Genomic DNA, 17,700 nt, shown 5'->3' on the forward strand with positions numbered 1-17,700 from the left:
TGCATTGACAGAAATATTAGCGATAACAGACTTCATCTAGAGGCAGAGAAAGTTTGCATCGCCATAGAAGGTTCGGAGGTGGCAGTTTAAGTGCCAAGTTTGCCAGACAGAAAACTCAGTAAGGCATACTCCTTTCTGGAGAAAAACACCCCTTGTGCAACATCAGCCCTGCAGAATGAAAGACCTGCAGTAAACATACTAGGAGTAGGTCTAAAATTGGAGTTGGTTGTGTCAGCCTGGGAAAATTGACATTAACATCACTCAAGTGGGAAAAGGAACATGGAAAATAGGCAATAACAAAAAAGTTGCAGAGTTACTGATGCCACACTAAAACATTGCAGATAAATATTTGGTTGATTGCATGAAAAATTAGATCAGTGCCACAAATTTATTCAAATGTTGACTGTGCATTGTAATATGGTTTTAGGTCATAACAGTTAATTGCTATCCAAATAGAATGATCTAGTTTATAGTAATTCTAATAAATCAGGCAAAGCACCCGGTAAAATACAATATCCTTGTCTTTGTAATGTCCAGGTTATTTTCATGTTCCAATTTTTTAAAGTGTACTAACGCAACAAAGTCGGAAGAATCTCATTCCAAAATGGGAAATCCTACTATCCAAGGAGCACATGGATGCAAGGTTAGAGCACACCAGAGCACCAGTGCCAGGGATACCGAGTATCTGTGAGACACCTGTAGCTTTGACAAAATTGTATTATCAATGCTTTGGCAATGAAACTGGGCAGCAATGCAGGCTTTTCTATACACATCAGTGCTGGGTAACTTATAAAAACAACAGTGTAACGCTAGGGCACAGTTTCACATACTCTTGCTCACTCACTCAGCACAAAAGTGTCTATTACGCAGTGAAGATGGTGCACAGTTTGCCCCACGGAAGCTTTAAGGATTTTCAGGCTTTTGGATTTGCTCCCATGTTTGCGTGGCTCACTGTATATCCCGGGTGTATTAGGAGGACTGGGTACCAGATTACAACCTAACTCCTCGTGCGTTTAATGAAAGCTGCTCAGTGGTGCATGCAGTAAAGCTTTTTTTTCTTCTTGTCCACACTTCTTCCTTGATGTTCCGCATGCTTCCACAGTTTTAGGACCAGAAAGCACGCAGGCTACTGGCCCTCTCAGCTAAGCAGATAGGGAGCATGCGTGACTGGCTGTTGTCTCACCGAACACATGAATGGGCTAACTGCCAGGAAATTCTGCAGAGCCACCTTCAGAAAATGATTACTTGAATCTGAAGAACAAACTGTCACAGCAGAACGTTTGACAGTTGAGATGTTAATTTCATATCTGAAGCATGCAGACCTAATTCCCATTTATTATTTCATGCTTTAAACTTTGTCAGGCTTTACGCTGAAACATTTTTCCCATTGTGACAGTTCTGCTGTTAACACATGAGTGTGTGGCTTTCTGTACTCAGTGCTGCATTGTTGGCCTCCCTCGGGATATGACTCTGCTCGCTGAGGACAGAGGTGGTGACCTCACCAGTGATGGCTGGTTTGAGCAGTGCGAGTTTCGGTTGAAGAGGATGTCGTCTTTCACCAACACCGCCACGGCTCTCAGAATGAAGGAGAAGAAGAGATTGAGGTGGATGTAGTTTCTGGTGCAGTGGAGCTTCCTGCAAACATGTTGGTAATGAAAGAAATGTAGCATAGTGCAGTAAATGTTAAATAAAGATGCTACTTTTTTTATCTTAATTTTCTGATTTAATATATTTTAGTATTCAGTCTTACCTGAATAGGCAGAGGATAGCGCACCCTGTAGTGAGGGCAATTAAAGACAGACTGTGACCCAGGGTGTACAACGTCTGCACGACCACGTAGAAGACCAGCTGCAGACAAAGGGGGAAAAAGAGCTTTTGTTAAATTATTAATGCATGTATATCATCCTTAACATATCACTAAACTGGGCCTCAAATTGAGGTGAAGATTGTGAAGCATATTACATTGCCAAAAGAATTTGCTCGTCTGCCTTCATGTGCATGAACTCGAGTGACATTCCACTCTTAATCTGCAAGGTTTAATATATCAGCCCACCCTTTGCTGCTATAACAGTTTCAACTCTTCTGGGAAGCTTTTCCACAGGGGTTAGGAGTGTGTTTACTGGATGGCTCGCAGTCTTGGGGTTGAGGTCAAGCCAGTCATGCTCATCCACAGCTTTATGGACCTTGTTTTTTTGCACTGGGGCACAGTCATGTTGGAACAGAAATGAGCCATCTCCAATCTGTTCCCACAAAGTTGGGAGCATGAACTCCCAAAAAACAACCCCACATCATAATCCCCCATCCACCAAACTTTACGCTTGGAACATGTGCAGTCAGACAAGTTTTGCATCCACCAAACCCAGAATCATCTTTGGACTGTCAAATGGAGAAGCACGATTGTCACTCCATTCTCCACTGCTCTAAAGTGCAGTGGCAGCGTGCCTCACATTGTTGCATCTGATGCTTAGCATAATGCCAGATGATGTAAGGCTTGGAATCAGGTGCTCAGCCATGAAATCATATTTCATGCAATTTTTTATAGAGCTTAAATATAACTATCCGTTATGTTGCTGAATTATGAAAAATCAAAAATAACTGATGATTTCCAATGCACTTTTATGTAGTTTGAGGTCTTTTATGTAAGTAACACTTCCATGTTTTTTATTACAAATACTAAAGCAACAGAAAAATAATCACATAATTCTTGAGGGTCAGATGGGAACGTTTTCCAGTTTTAGATGAAATGACTCTATTCAAAGGGAGATTTGTTTGGGCAGCGTGAGACAGAACCTAACACTCGGTGTCTCACACCAAAAATGTGAGAGTTGGCAATCCTGCATCAACAGCTGTCAAACTGCAGGCAAGTGTAAGCACACTAAATCACTTTGATTTAACAGAAATTCTGGACAGAAACATACGCAGTATGTGGCTGAATAAACAATGATAAAAGAGCTTTAAACAAATCAGTGTTTTGAAATTTGGCGTAGACACAAGTACTGACTAAGTGTGTGTTTAATTTGAAGATAAGATAAGATATGCTTTATTCCTGGGAAATTCCAAACTAGCTCAATAAGGAATGATTTACCATATCAGTGTTACCATTCCTGATATTTGCATGCTTCACATGTGTTGTACTTATTTGTGTAGCATTATTTCTGTTCTGTTTTAGAGAAACCTTAGAAAAGATAAGAGTTAAGATAATATATCGTATTACAGAAACAATAATTCTATTACATTTAATTCAAACTTAATCTAATGCTGACTGCTTTTATTATTATTTCAACTTTATTAAAAACTGTAGATCTGATGATATCAAATTTGCTCTGAGGAAGATTTGTGTCTCTACATTAGTGACAAGAGGGGGTGTGGTGGAGCGAGCACGGGATTAATAGAGACAGAGTGAGAGAGGCAGGACAACACAATGGGCGATTCAGCTGCACTATTCGTGACCCAAAACGGGTCACGAATAACAAGTGAACAGGATGAAGCTGCGGTCACACAACAGTAGCCAAAATATATGAACACAATGGAGGACAGGTGTTTCAATTCACAGCTAAGTTGTTCTCCGTGTCAGGAAAAAAGGCACCAAAATTTAAAACTGAAAACTAATTTAGACTCTGTGATTTTTAGAATCTGAACTTGTCATCAGCTCACATGAACTGGTGCACAGTTTGATCCACACATTTGTAAGAGAAACTGAAGCCCTACCCCGTACCCTAAACTTAGCTAAAGAGGGTGAGACCATAACCATACACAGGAGGAAGAATCTAATCTCGAATGCTTGAAACACTCAACAACAAAACTAACAAAAGGCAGGAACAAAAGGGTTTGCACAAAACGGCAGGAGAACCAACAGAGGTGAAAACTAACCTAACCTTAAAAACTGAGGAAGAAGGAAACTGACAAAAGTTAAGGGTCGAGTTGGAAAAGCTGACAAGGCTGAAGAACGGATGATTTAACAAAGAAAATGCTTTTTCCTTCATATCAAAAATGGGAAAAGGTTAAAAGATTCAGTTTTTTCCAGTTATTCAGGAAGAATACTGAGTGTACTGAAAAGTACATTCATATATATTCAGTCGTTGGTTGGGCTCCTTTATCATTAATTATTCATTACTGTATTAGTGTGGCATCACATGGAGGTGATCAGCTTGTGTCAAAGCTAAGAAGGTATTGAAGTTTGCTCTTATTGTAGCATTTAGCTTTTCTGTATGTTTGTCAGGTGTTTCTTATTTTCCTCTTGACAATAATCCATAGATTTTTCATGGGTTCAGTAATATTATAGTCAACAAACTATGTTGCGGTAACTTTGGTACTGAATGCAGGTACTACACCCTGCAGGAAAAGGAAATGTCCATCTCCATAAAGCTTGTAAGCAGAGGGAATCATGACGTGCTCTAAAATGTCCCGGTAGATGAGTGTACTGACTTCAGATATAACACAACGACCCGGCCACCATCAACACCAGCTGACAACTGCTTTACCACTCTTCCTCCAGAATCAAGGACTGTGACTTGCAGTCCTGTCTGTGAACAGCTCTCTGTGGACAGCCAGCCATTTAGCCAGGACCTTCTTTGGTTTAGCCTCCTTAATGAGGGATGCAGTGATCAACATCTGGACAACTGTTGAGTCCGCAGTGTTCCCAATGACTGTGGTTGTGTGTACTGAGCTAAACTGAGAGATACATGACATTTACACTGTTTTAATTTGCTGAAACTTTAAATTAAATATTACAATAATTTTAAATAACAGAGGCAGGCGAACCAGCAGAAACAGAGAGACGAGACAGAAGACAGCGCATGCAGGAAACACTGGGGGAAAGGCTAATAATGCTTCTATTGATTACATACAGCAAAAAAACAGGGTCAAAAAACTGAAACTCTGCAACACTACAAATAGTCACGGGAAAAACAGTTAAGTCAAGACTAGAGCAAAGACTCAAAATATAAACAAAACCCCAAATGTCAACATAAAGTACTCGGGACCACGAGATCTTAACTGAAACAAATCAGGTTTCCGATATGAATCAAGTAGCTACATCCCCACAACATGTTGTTATTATTTGTTATTCCATGTTTAGTAGCAAAACGTAGTCAGTATCTATCTCTGTGCACTGTACACATACAGTTTATGCATATCTTCTTGTCCAAAATGTATCTGAGTATAAAAGAAAATCAACATGTTAATGCAAAATGCTAACGCTAAAGCTTCAAAATGCTAAGTCCAGAAGCCAATTATGTCATGGTTCATCTTTTATATAAAGTCTGTGCAAATATCTGTTTTGTTTGTCAGGAGTCAGGTGAAGTGTCTAAATTAGAATCGTGTCTATCTGCAATTAGGGGCTGGTTATCAAATAACTTCCTGCTTCTAAATACTGATAAGACAGAGTTGATTGACACCGGCCACAAAAATTTCAATACTTGTCCTAAAATTTCATCTTGAAAATTGATGACTATGTCATAAATTGCAGGGACAAGGTTAAAAACTTGGGCGTGTGGTTCGCCAGGGTACTGTCCTTCGAGTGTCATGTAAAAGAGACAACAAAGACCGCCTTTTATCATTAAAGGAACATAGCCAAAATCAGTTTTATCTAGCGACACTGCAGAGGTTCTTCTCCATGCATGTGTGTCTTCACGCATCGATTATTGTAATGCTCTCCTTTCTGGGCTACCAAAGAAAGGTTTTAGAGGTTTACAGATGTTGCAAAATGCAGCTGCTCGCATTTGAACTAAAACTGGAAAATTTAAGCACATTACCCCTGAACTAAAATTCCTTCATTGGCTACCTTGTCAGGTTCGAGCAGATTTTAACCCTTAGATGCACACGTGGGGTCAAAAATGACCCCACGGGTTGTTTTTCTTCAAAATCTTTAAAATGAAAAGTTGTAATATATTCATATTCCAGGTATTCCTCATAAAATATGTTTGTAACATGAGGCCATTTGCATTTTTATTAATTTTTTCATTAATTAAAAAAAAAAAAATGCAGTTTTTGTATCACTACCCCACTCTTCCATAAGTGGGGTCAAAAATGACCGCAAGCAGTTCCTGTGGAACCTTCTATGAAACTTTCATTCTTAGCAACTCTGACTGTCCCACTTACACTTCTGATGGATCAAGAATTAATTTTTACACAGTAACATACACGATTTATAGTCAGGGCTGCACATAAGTGGTTCGTAAGTGTGCATTCACTGTCAAAATAAAAGTATTCCCAGAAATTCATAGAATACACGCTTCTTTTGCGGTGGAGGAACACCAAAGTAATTGCTTATGGAGCTTGCTTCTTCAACATCTTTAGAGTTCTGAACAAATGTCTGTCCTCATCCAGAACATCTTATGTACACAAACGCGTGTTCCAACTTCTTATCTGGTACGCGTCTTTTATTTTGACAGCAAATGTGCACCTGTGAACCATTTATGTGCAGCCCTGTTTATAGTTTCCTGTGCATTTCAAACATTGTCCTTTCTGATTTTTTTTTTAATATCTAAAGTAACATGGCTGCTATGAGGCCAGCTGTGGACCTTGCCCTATAAATGATCCCGGACGGATGGGATGAAGAGCCCATCAGAGGCACTGACTCAGAATCTGACATCTCAGATATAGAGGACCCAGGCTACTGTCCCCCCCGCTGGACAAGGCCAGTCAGACACAGAGGAGCCCTCTGATGATTCCTCTGAAGAGGAAATGGATATTGAGTCTAACAGAATGAGCCCCTCTTACTGCTCTAGCCACAATATTCTGAATTAGTCGGCAGGGCTTGCACCTGGGTCTAGTACTGTCTCTCCAATAGATGCATGGAAGATGTTCATGTCTGATAATATAATAGGAGAGGTGCTGACATGCACAAACATGGAGGCACAAAGAGTAGCTACAGACAGGGGAAAAGAGTGGAAAAATGTAATCAAACATTAGCTCCTGGCTTTCATTTGATTGACCATTCTTGCAGGAAGTGAGAAGAACTGGGATGTACCAGTCAGTGTGTTTTTTGGGAGTCCTCTGCATAACCCATTGTACAAGGCCACTATGTCAATTCAAAGATTTAAAGATATTCGCCGTTTCTTGCACTTTGATGACAAGAGGACCAGAGCCTACTGACTGAAAACAAACCACATGGCAGCTTTCCGCTACATATGGGACCTGTTCCTGGTCAACTGCAGGCAGAAATTCATGCTCAGTGATTGTGTTACAGTGGATGAACAACTTGTGCCTTTCAGAAGGAAGAACCAGCTTCTGCAGTATATGCGGAGCAAGCATACAAAAGTGATACAAGTGATACAAAAACTGCAATTTCTTAAAATTAATGAAAAAACTAATAAAAATACAAAGGGCCTCATGTCACAATCATGTTTTATGAGGAATACCTCAAATATAAAAATATAACAACTCTTTGTTTTAAAGATTTTGAAGAATAACAACCGAGTTTATAGCAAAATGCATTGTTTCTATTTGGGGTCATTTCTGACCCCATTCGTGGAAGAGTGTAGGTACTGGTAGGTTGTGCATCCAAGAATTAAGGTCATGCTGCTCACTTCCAATTCTTTAAATGTTTTGGCGCCTTCATACCTCCCTGATCTTTTGCACCTTTATGTTCCATCCTGTGCTCTAAGAACTTTTAAAAGGCCAGGATTCTGTCCTTTTAAAAGTTCTTAGAGCCAGAAAAAAAGACTATTGAAGAGCATGGGTTTTCTTCTCGTGCCCCATTTTTGTAGAACAACTTCCCTCAAGCTATTAGACAGACATGCTCGGTGGAGGTTTTTAAAGCTAAGTTGAAGACCTACTTGTTCACCGTTTTTAAATTTTTGTTATGTTTTTAACTTGTATTGCTATGTATCGCTTTTATTTATTTATCTCTTTTTTTCAAATAGCTGTACAGCACTTTGTTTGAAAGCGCTTTATAAATAAAGTTATTATCATCATCATCATCATCATCATTATTATTATTGTTCTTCTGAGTCACTGCTTAAGGGAAATTTGACTCAGTTACTTAATGACGACACATTAATAGACATTTCACCCTCAGTGCTAAAAACAGGAACACTGCAGGTGGGTAGCAGCGATGTGAAACGATAGACAATTACAAAAATGGACGAAATCACTGTTGGCAACCCAAAATGGGTGGGAAAATACCAAATGATAGCAAAGATTACTGTTCCCAGATATATGACAGGTTCAATGCTTTAAAAAGTTACCAAGGCAACGGGAGTTTGGTCCACTAGTGACTGTCAACTACAAAGCAACAGGCAACACGCCATGGAGGAAGGGATTTCTGATCTATAATGCTGCCAGCCACCAGGGGGTGCTGTACTGGTCTTGCTTCTGGTAAGCTGGCATGTCATCCCTAATATACTAATGCTAATTTTGCTGACATTCAGTTGGAAGCATTTTAACCAGCACTAAGCATCAGAACTTATTTCACTGCATCTTATAGTGGACTTGACTGTTTGCACTTCACAGCAAACTCAAATCAACGTCATGGCGGCACCAAGGGAAATAAACAATGAAGCAAAAGATAATTTGAATAATTTGTTGAATAAACTTCATGAGTAAAGAACAAAGAGAAGAAAGGAGCTGAAAGTATTTTATTTCTACTCTATTGTACTTTATGTGGTGTGTTTATCACCCACTGCTGTTTGGCAGTTATTTTATTCTCTGCAGTACCTGTGGTCTAGTATTCTCTGTAACCTCCTGACCTGCTTTCAAGCATGGATTGCAAAATGGCTTGTAATGTGTCAGCGTTAATTAACTGGGTCAAATTCCTTTTACTCTGTAATTTAGAAAAAGGAAGCAGTGACAGGCGATTTGACCTTTTTTCCTTCAATCTAGCGAAAGTTTCATAAAAGCAAAGACCCAAGGACAGATTCCTGCAACAAAGTATTTGTACAAGAATGAAAAACTGACAAAAGTGATGTCTTAGACATTAGTTTAACCCACAAGAAGTGGGAGGTGTAACACAGTTTAGTGTTTCAGGGAAGAACGTGAAAAACACCAGAAAATTCTAACAGAATTATAAAGTAAATAATGAAACAACAATACCAGAAAATTTACACAAAATGTGTTGTTGTGGACATGTGACTGATTACAAAGAAGCAGGTGGGTTTCATGCAGACATGTGTCTGGTCTCTCTCCTCCTGCGTGATCACGAAGCACAAAATTATTGTTTACAGTCTAATTCTAACGTTCTGTTCATTTGTGGTCTGATTTTTTGGTGGATAAAACATGGGTCTTTGTGTTTGAGCACAGATGTGATGCAATAAGGCCTTTGTGTTTTGTAGATTTCCCGAGCCCCATTATACCCTTAGTGCTGGAGGAGAAAAGCGAGCAACATTTATTCTTGTTTGAAAGATTTTAGTATCTGTTGCATTACAAAAGAAAACAAAACAAATGAAATCCGACCATACATGGTCCGTCGCAGGCTCCCGCTCCCTGCCTCTCTCTTTTCCTCTCTCTCTCTCTGTTTGCGCTGTTATCTTGTTTCCTCAGAAAAAGATGCTGTAGGTTGAATTTCTTCCACTGGCTTCTTTCGGCAAGAACATCAAAGAGTGTTTGTTTGACGAGAAGCCAGGATGCCAGACTTCAGTCAGAAAGGGAAGGTCCAGTCCTGTTCGGGAGACGTGTCCCAAACCATTTATCATCACTCCTCCTTACCTCAACCACAACTGTGCCTCTTCACAGGGTTCCCACCCTTCTAGGAATTCTTTTTTTCTCCGTGACACAGGGCACAAGAAGTTGGATGCAATGTTTTTTTCTCTGTGTAATAAAATGGACAATATACCATGTTACATGAAGTTTCCCTTTTTAGCTCACAGCTGCTTTGCCATGCTGCAGTAACATAACTCAAATCCTTGTTCATAAAAGTAAAAAGTGTTTGTTTTTATGAACACTGCATCTGCTAATCATAAGGAAACTGTTCAACATTTCTTCTGCATTTCATAATAACACTGACTTCAGTTTAAAATAAGTCATTGAAATGTAGATTTATACAAATAAAAGTATGTGAGTGCCTCTGGTGTCCGATGCCAAGTGCAAAATTAGATGTTTTTATAATCATGAAACTACAGTGACTCAGGTTGTATTACCATGAAATAATCTTGATTCTTGTTTCCCGCTGAGTTTCAAACCTGGATTGCTGCCCGGGTGCTGCCAAACTGCAGCAACAGCGAGCCATGCACGATGCACGATGCACTTCAGCGTGTAATATGGCTTAAATGGCATTTCGCTGCAATATCTCCAGTATATCGTAGACAGATCGGATCAAACCGACACTTGGGAACTATAAACAAAAACCTTTACTCTGTCTGGAAAAGCATACAAAGAAAGATATTTTTCCCCTTTATTTGGTGAAGTCTTGATATTTTAATGAAATTTTAAATAGACTCAGCTGAATGAAAGGTTTTTAAAATGTTATGGTTTGACCTTGAGTCTTTGTGAAAATCACAAGGACAGCCGGGGCACTACTTGTCTGGTGTGGGATGACCTTGTAATATAGAGATTCCTGTGGAAGGATCATCTCATCTTCAAAAGTAGATTACCTTACCTGTTGTAACACATGTGCTCACATGAGCACATTGACATGTGCTCATGTCAATTTCTATAATCAGTGTATTCTTATTTAAAAAGGAAACTCTTATGTAATTCCTTATTTTATGTCATCTACTTACTGTTTCAATGGCTGCTGCCCAAAATAAACTTGAACAAGGTTTCAAATATTGATGTCAGTGTATGTGCGAGTAATCCTTATGAGCCCAAACCTCAGACTTCTCTGAACACTAAACAGTTACAGACATTTCTTTTCTACTCTGGGCTCTATGTTGAATAAGACATCTCAGATACACAGCCCTGGCTGTGCACACAGACTTTCTGTTTAGTAAGGAAAAATGTATATGTATGTCACTATATGCAAATTTGTAAAACAGACTAATATATAAATAGAATTCATTCCTTTCTTTGGACACAGCAAAGCCCAAACATCCAGGTGAAGAGTTCATCAGTTCATCAGCATTAAACTTGTATTTCTAAAACTACAACACTGACTATGCGTGAAAACGCTACAATAAGCCACCAGAAAAGATGCAAATAAAAAACAGGCATCATTTAGCTGCTTTCCATCTTTTTCTTTCTGTTTGCTTTTTCCCCAGCGAGCTGTAGTAAAACCTGTAAACTACTTTAATCACTATTCCCATGTTCAAAATTCTCCTGCATACTTTACATTAAAGACTAAGGAGCTTGGACAGAAAAGCATCTGGACTTTCCAAGCTCCTTAGACTACAATGACTTGGATGACTCAGAACCTTCACAGACATATTGCAGTTTACATTAAAGACACTTTTTTGGCAGCTGCCTGAAAAACGCTGGATTCTTTTTCCCTTTTTCAACTTTCAGTGAACAGTGAGAAATAAAACGGAACATTTCTCTTCCTTTATAAAGTAAAACGTCTTTGATTTTAGCTCAGTTTAATTACGCTGCAAAAGAAAATGTATGACTTCTGTCCATGAGACATTCCCAACCTACCAAAGTGTTTTTAAGTGAGTGAGTGTGTATTGGTTTATTTCCCCCATAGGGTTTTAGTCCTAATCCCTCTCTTGTTTGAATTATAAAAGCTCACTTTCTATTTATGTTTTGTTAAAATAATGTTAAGTTCTCAGGTCTTTGAACCCTTTCAGACACTTGCTCAACCATTTCTTTCTTTGATATGCAAAATGACAAAAAGAAGATGGACAGCTGATGCGACGACAGTACCGCATTATTCCCGAGTACCTCTCTACTCCCTACTGAAGACAAGAAAGACAGAAAACCACAGCAAGGGAAGAGTGTGAACCGAGAAGCCGTGCAGAGCCAAAACTGAAAAGAGAGATGGATGAACAATTGCACAAGCACAATGGGCGATTCAGGATACACAGAGTTGAGACCCAAACTGAACCACAGAAGAGTGGAAGAAGAGGGGAGCAGCAATTACCACAGCAGAGGCCAAAAAAGGCCACACACAACACACCAAAAACTCCAGTTTGGTGACCCGTCAGGACGTCCCAAGCTGAACCTAATTGTGAAGGAAGTCGTTTGACATCTGTCCTGCAAAACTATTGTTTAATCAGCATTTCAGTAACTGTATTTCAATATGTAGTTAAAACCTTCAACCACAAATGTTCCTGTTGTGCAATCAATTTGATGTCTGTGCAGGATGAGCAGGGAACCTCACAGACGCCTGTTACCTCTTTGTTTGGTTTGGACTACATCAATTAAATAAAGTGAAGCTTATGCTCAATAAGGAGGAAGTGTAATCACTCATCTGCCTGCTTTCCCAGGCGTTTGAGTGTTTGTCTGTTCTTTACATCACTACCACTTTCCCACACTGGCAGTCTCAGTACTGACATCATTACTCTCATCTAATCATGTTAGTGCACATCTTCTTTGAACCAATCAGCTCAAAGAAGGCGTGCAAGACTAAGCCTAGTGTAAATCCATGTTCTCTATCATTCTTCCTCCCAGACTCTCATTTCTGCAGCCCACCTCCTCCCCATCTCCACCTCACAGACACCTCAGTCAGAGCTCCATCCATCCTCAGTCTTCACCAACAGCATAAAAACTCGTCACTGCTGGAATTTTGTTTTGTCGTGTTGGGTCATTGGAACCTAATCCCCTTATCATGAAGTAAATCCTCTTCAATTCTTGCGAGTGACCTTATTGAAATAATATATACAATTCGCTGCCTTCCACTGTAACATAAGGAACTGGAACACATGCCTACTTTTTACTACACTTAGGGGTTGTTCCGAGCACAGTGCAACTTCTCCACTTTCCCAGTTGTTTGCGATGGCATTGCCAGGTTTTTACACTGTGCTAAAAGAACGGAGCATCTTTTTTAGCACTAAGTGTTTGGCTATTTTATTTCAGGTCAGCATCTAGTGAAACACTGCACTCCACATAATCCTCCTCCTCTGTAAATATCCATGTCTGCCCAGCTGAGATCCACAAAGTATCATAATATTGATGTAGAAAGTTCATTTTTTGATGATGAATCATTTGAAAATGTCCAGGGAGCGATGGAAGAAAAACAAGACGCAGTTAGAGTGAGCTGTTAGATGAAGAGCTGCAGGATATTGGCTGCATACCTCCAATTACTCTGTGCCATGCTGTTTGCAGACACATGTCCTGTGCTGTCCTGCTTGACTCCTACTAAAGTTGCAAAGGTTTTTTTGCAATCATAAGAACGGAGCATCTTTTTTAGCACTAAGTGTTTCTCTTGCAATCGTAATTTAACTCAAAGTCTGCCAGAAAAACAATTGCAATGTAATGATAACAAAGTTTCAGATTCTGTGCTCAGACCATGAAATCGTGCTGTACATGCACATGTACATGTACATCTCTTGACACTAGTTTAGGTATGTTTTGGGACTTTTTGACGCCTGTACATTACAGTTATACATGCACAAAAAGTGATTCTTTCATACTGAACGTTTCATCTGTGTGGACAAATTCACCACCACTTTCCTCTGCTTGAAAACAGAGCTAGATATAACTCAGAGGCAACAAGACCAAGTGTCTGATACAGCGATGGAGGCGTGCTGTGCAAAAGTCTTGAGCTCCTCACTTCACATTTTCAAGGAAAAGTGGGAAAAGGTGCCGTGATTTATTGAAACGTGCAAACATACATGGTGGTACAGTATATAAGGCAAACTGCAAACTGAATATGCACATGTAGTGGAGACCATCTTAAAAAAAGATTGTAGATGCCATGCTACAGGTAGATGGGATACCAAACATAGAAGAAAAAGAAGAATTATTAACATGTTGTATCACCTTGTGGCTATTTTGTACAGATATGAATACAATGTGTGTAGAAATATTTGCAAACCACCGGCCCGTTCCTATTCCAAGATACCCAACTGTCTGAAATGCATAGAATTCAACCAAAGCAATCTTATAGTGGCAGTGTAGTTAAACTGTATGACCTGAAAGCCGTTCAGAAAATTTCCTACCTAGATAAATGGCTGCTATTATACAGATATTCTGGGAAACATAAAATGACGACCCTTTAACACCAAATTGCTTCTAGAGGAAGGCTAATGGTGTTTTTTGTCCATTAAACGACACAAAAAACTAGACAGCAGAGCGCGCAGACACCAAATTGCTCACATTTAAACACGTATCACTCTACTGTTGGGCATATTGACCTTTTAAAGAAGCAGTCTTTCACCACTAACTGGTGTTAATTAACAGCCAACCCCGCGGGCTTCGTCAATTAGGGGCCACTAATGGTCCATGTTGGGGTCGCAGCTTCTTTTCCTGTTCCACAGTCAGAATTCATTAACATCCAGGTGACATTTACGACACACAAAAGAACAAAAAGCAGCAGTTAAGATGTTTACTGTACCTTATCCTGGCTCGTGTCTGCCCCACACACACTGGTTATGTTTGGGAAAACATCAGACCATCCAGCTGTTGTACAGTTTCTGCTAATGTTACCTGCAGGAGAAGAAATGCACACACAACTCAGTCTCTGTTTCTCAGTAAGCATGCTCAAAAATAAATACAGATCACTTTTTCCTGCTTTGTCCTTTTTTAGCAAACAGAAAAAAAAATGTAGGTTTCACTGTGTCGCGTTTTGCTAATACTTCCTGGGGTTTTTGCCTCTGTTCTTTGATTTGAGCCCAATCAGAGGGGTCAGAGTCTTTGTTTGTTCTCAATGGTCGGTGCTGTTTCCTAAGAACCCCTGAATTAATGTGGGAGTCATTTTTATTTGTTTAACAATCCTTCGTTTCTGTAAGTTTTCATTAAACTTTGCACATAAAAACATGGCAAAAAGCAGATTCCCTCCTCACACTCCAGTCTCCCCCCACTGTCCAAACATCTGAGTGTTTTATGGCTAACTGCAACACACTCATCTTCAAAGAACACAATTTGCATTTTCTTTATGAACTCTGAATCCAAATCCCTGCAAAGACATAAACTCATAGAAGACAAGAAATATGTACAGGACTCAAATGAAAATGTATAACTTTTTTTTTTTTACACCACATCAGGATTATTTGGTTACATTCAATTAAATTTAAGCACGTGAAACAGGTTTCAAAATAGTTGTTTGGTAGTGTTCTTGTAATCAGAGTGATTTATTTTACTTCACTAAATGTTATGAAGACAAAATAATTTTGTAGACTGGTTGAGGGCTTTGTAAGCTTGTAGGTGAAATGGTTGTATGAAGCTCACATTTTTGAGTCAAATAAAAGCTTAATGCAATTCTCATTTCCCATTTGTGGCCCTAAGTGAAACTCAGTTTCTCATCCCTGACTTAATTCAATTTTAAGGTTTATTCCTGAGGAGGACCTTGATAGTTGGTCATCTATATTGAGTCTGAGCCAAAAATAAGAAAAACTGCTCATCTAAATGCACATTTAAATCACACCAGCATCTCTAATGTCATCAGTGACCAATAATCTGACTTTTTCTGGGGATTCGCTGGCAGCGGGGCACCCTTGGAATTTTCTCTTTTTGTTAGGTTTGCTCATCCAAGCACTCCAAGCCATATTCACTCAACTCTTAACTGAACATATTGTGAATCACTCATTTCAGTTTGATAGAAGTATTTTGTAGCATGAAAATATCAGTGTTTCAATGAATTTTAGTACTAAAAATGAGTGGCCACTGTGAAGTTGGATGCTAAAAATATCTTTGTAAAGCATGATATATGAGAGCCAGTCAAAATGATTTGTCATGTAGAATGAGAGGATATTATAGCCTACAGTAGACGTTACACTGACAGATGCTACTGGACAGAAAGCCAAATGAAACTCTAGAGGGAGCCATCAGGCATGCACATTCCCAAAATGTTAAAAATGGAAAGTTTGCATTACAAATTGTCACAAAATTTAGGTTATTGCTTATGTTCCCACAGTGTAAAAACACCATCAGTGTGTCTAAAATGAATAGCATGCACAGTGGACAGTGAACCCCTGAGGCAAACTTGCAGGGGGGTGCCAGTGCCAAAATCTCTGCAGTGCACGGCAAGTTCATCCTCCTTTTGTAAATTCCCAGTAAAAAGCACGAAGCATCATTTGTGCGCTGACTGGAAGTAACATCAGCATACTTCTGCCTCACTACACACTCAACAAACCCGGTCCACTGTATCACAGAGGGGGGAGACACAGTTGAAGCTAAGACACCGATTCATTAAGCAACAGTGATTTGCATGTACAGCATGATTACTTGCAACATTTGAGCTGCGTGCACTGCTGTGTTCGCTCTAAATATAACAGCAGTCTTGAACACAAGTGGCCACTGATGTGCACAAGTCAGCCAGAGATGTGGATTAAAGCTTTGGCAAATACAGCATGCAGTTGAGAAAAATGGTGGAGGGGGGGGGAGTTTTCAGATCTTTTACTGAAGTAAAAGTATTAACATCACACTGTGACAGCACTCAGCTTGTTTAAGTATAATGAGCACAGTGTGGCTGAAAAATAAAAAAAAATAAAGCTTTAAATGCAGGGGAAACGACTGCTTTCAATATCTGTATATGGATTCAACTGCCAATTTTTATTTACTTTTTTTATTTACAAGATTTACTCGACATTTTCCATCTAAACTCACCAATTTACCACAGTTAAATACAACATTATCACAAACAGACTGCATTCAATTGTCAGTTTGACCCTGTTTAATCACAAACTGATATCAGACTGACAGACACCAAAGTCACTTTGAAGAAGTTCATTGTAGTAATTTTGGTCGTCTCCAACTGTTGTTTTCCATAGTGTGACATTACCATAATTTCTAAACTGATGGTGAGTTGATCTTGATTGAAATACTTAAATAATTAAATTGTCTGATGAACAGTTTTTTTAATGGCTATTTTTGATATCTGAGAAACTACACAATATTCACATTTAGGAGGCCATAAAAAACATAAAATATATTTTCTTTCAGTTTACTGATCAGTCATCTAAACAGTTGTAAAGTAAAGTAAAGTAAAGTAAAGTAAAAAAAAAAAAAAAAAAAACAGGCTTCTAAGATTGGAGACATTTAGTGTAAAAGTGGGGTAAAAAAAAATGACAAGCTGGAACAAAACTGTGGGAAGAGCTAGGTGACAAATCTCTGTTGGAACGGGTGTTTTTAAATTTTTCTCTTAAAATGTTAAAATTGTGCAGCAATTTTATGGACACTGACACACCACTCAGTTGTGTAGTTATATCTCAGGTACAAGTGACAAGTTGTCATTTTTTTGTGCAGGTTTAATGTTGCAAAGTCATTTATTTTCTGAGTTATTATTGTTTTTCCCCCTTTTTTAGTTCTGTTTACTTAGTTAAACTAAACCTCTCGCGATGCTATAATTAGCAGTATGAAGGTGAGCTGCCTAAAATTAATGTAGACTAAAACTAAATAAAGAGCTTCTCTTTCAAAGTTGAATTCATGGCTTTCTCGCTGGTTTCGTTTAAATGACAGAAAACGAAGTATTCGGTAACTCCAGGAAGGATGTCTTTACTATTTCAGTAAAACGTAATAACTGTAGGGTGTCTGTATCTGTCCCAGACAGGGGAAGCGTCAGGGTGAGCTTTGGCTCCGAACAAGCCGCTGGGCGCTTGCATAATGTTTAGTCATCAATGTAAATCAGAGCACACTCAGAGCGGAAACCCAAACTGCCATCTGGTCACTGGCTGGAAAATCTGATGGATTCAGGAGGGAATCCACTGACTGCACACATTCACACAACTG

General features: G+C 39.1%; 1 protein-coding gene across 2 annotated transcripts in view; it reads right to left on the minus strand.

Annotated features, from left to right (window-relative positions):
- The window catches only part of vipr2 (vasoactive intestinal peptide receptor 2), a 66,231-nt gene that overhangs the window by 12,916 nt on the left and 35,615 nt on the right, over positions 1-17,700 (minus strand). For both annotated transcript variants that reach the window (XM_040038507.1, XM_040038506.1), the window contains exons 4-6: positions 14,369-14,460; positions 1,751-1,848; positions 1,503-1,635 (exon numbers count right to left, since the gene is read on the minus strand). In XM_040038507.1, the coding sequence (XP_039894441.1) occupies positions 1,503-1,635; positions 1,751-1,848; positions 14,369-14,460 (323 nt within the window). The remainder of the gene's footprint in view (positions 1-1,502; positions 1,636-1,750; positions 1,849-14,368; positions 14,461-17,700) is intronic.

The sequence above is a fragment of the Simochromis diagramma genome, unplaced genomic scaffold (genome assembly GCF_900408965.1).
Source record: "Simochromis diagramma unplaced genomic scaffold, fSimDia1.1 OVJJ01000247.1, whole genome shotgun sequence".
Classification (NCBI taxonomy): Eukaryota; Metazoa; Chordata; class Actinopteri; order Cichliformes; family Cichlidae; genus Simochromis; species Simochromis diagramma.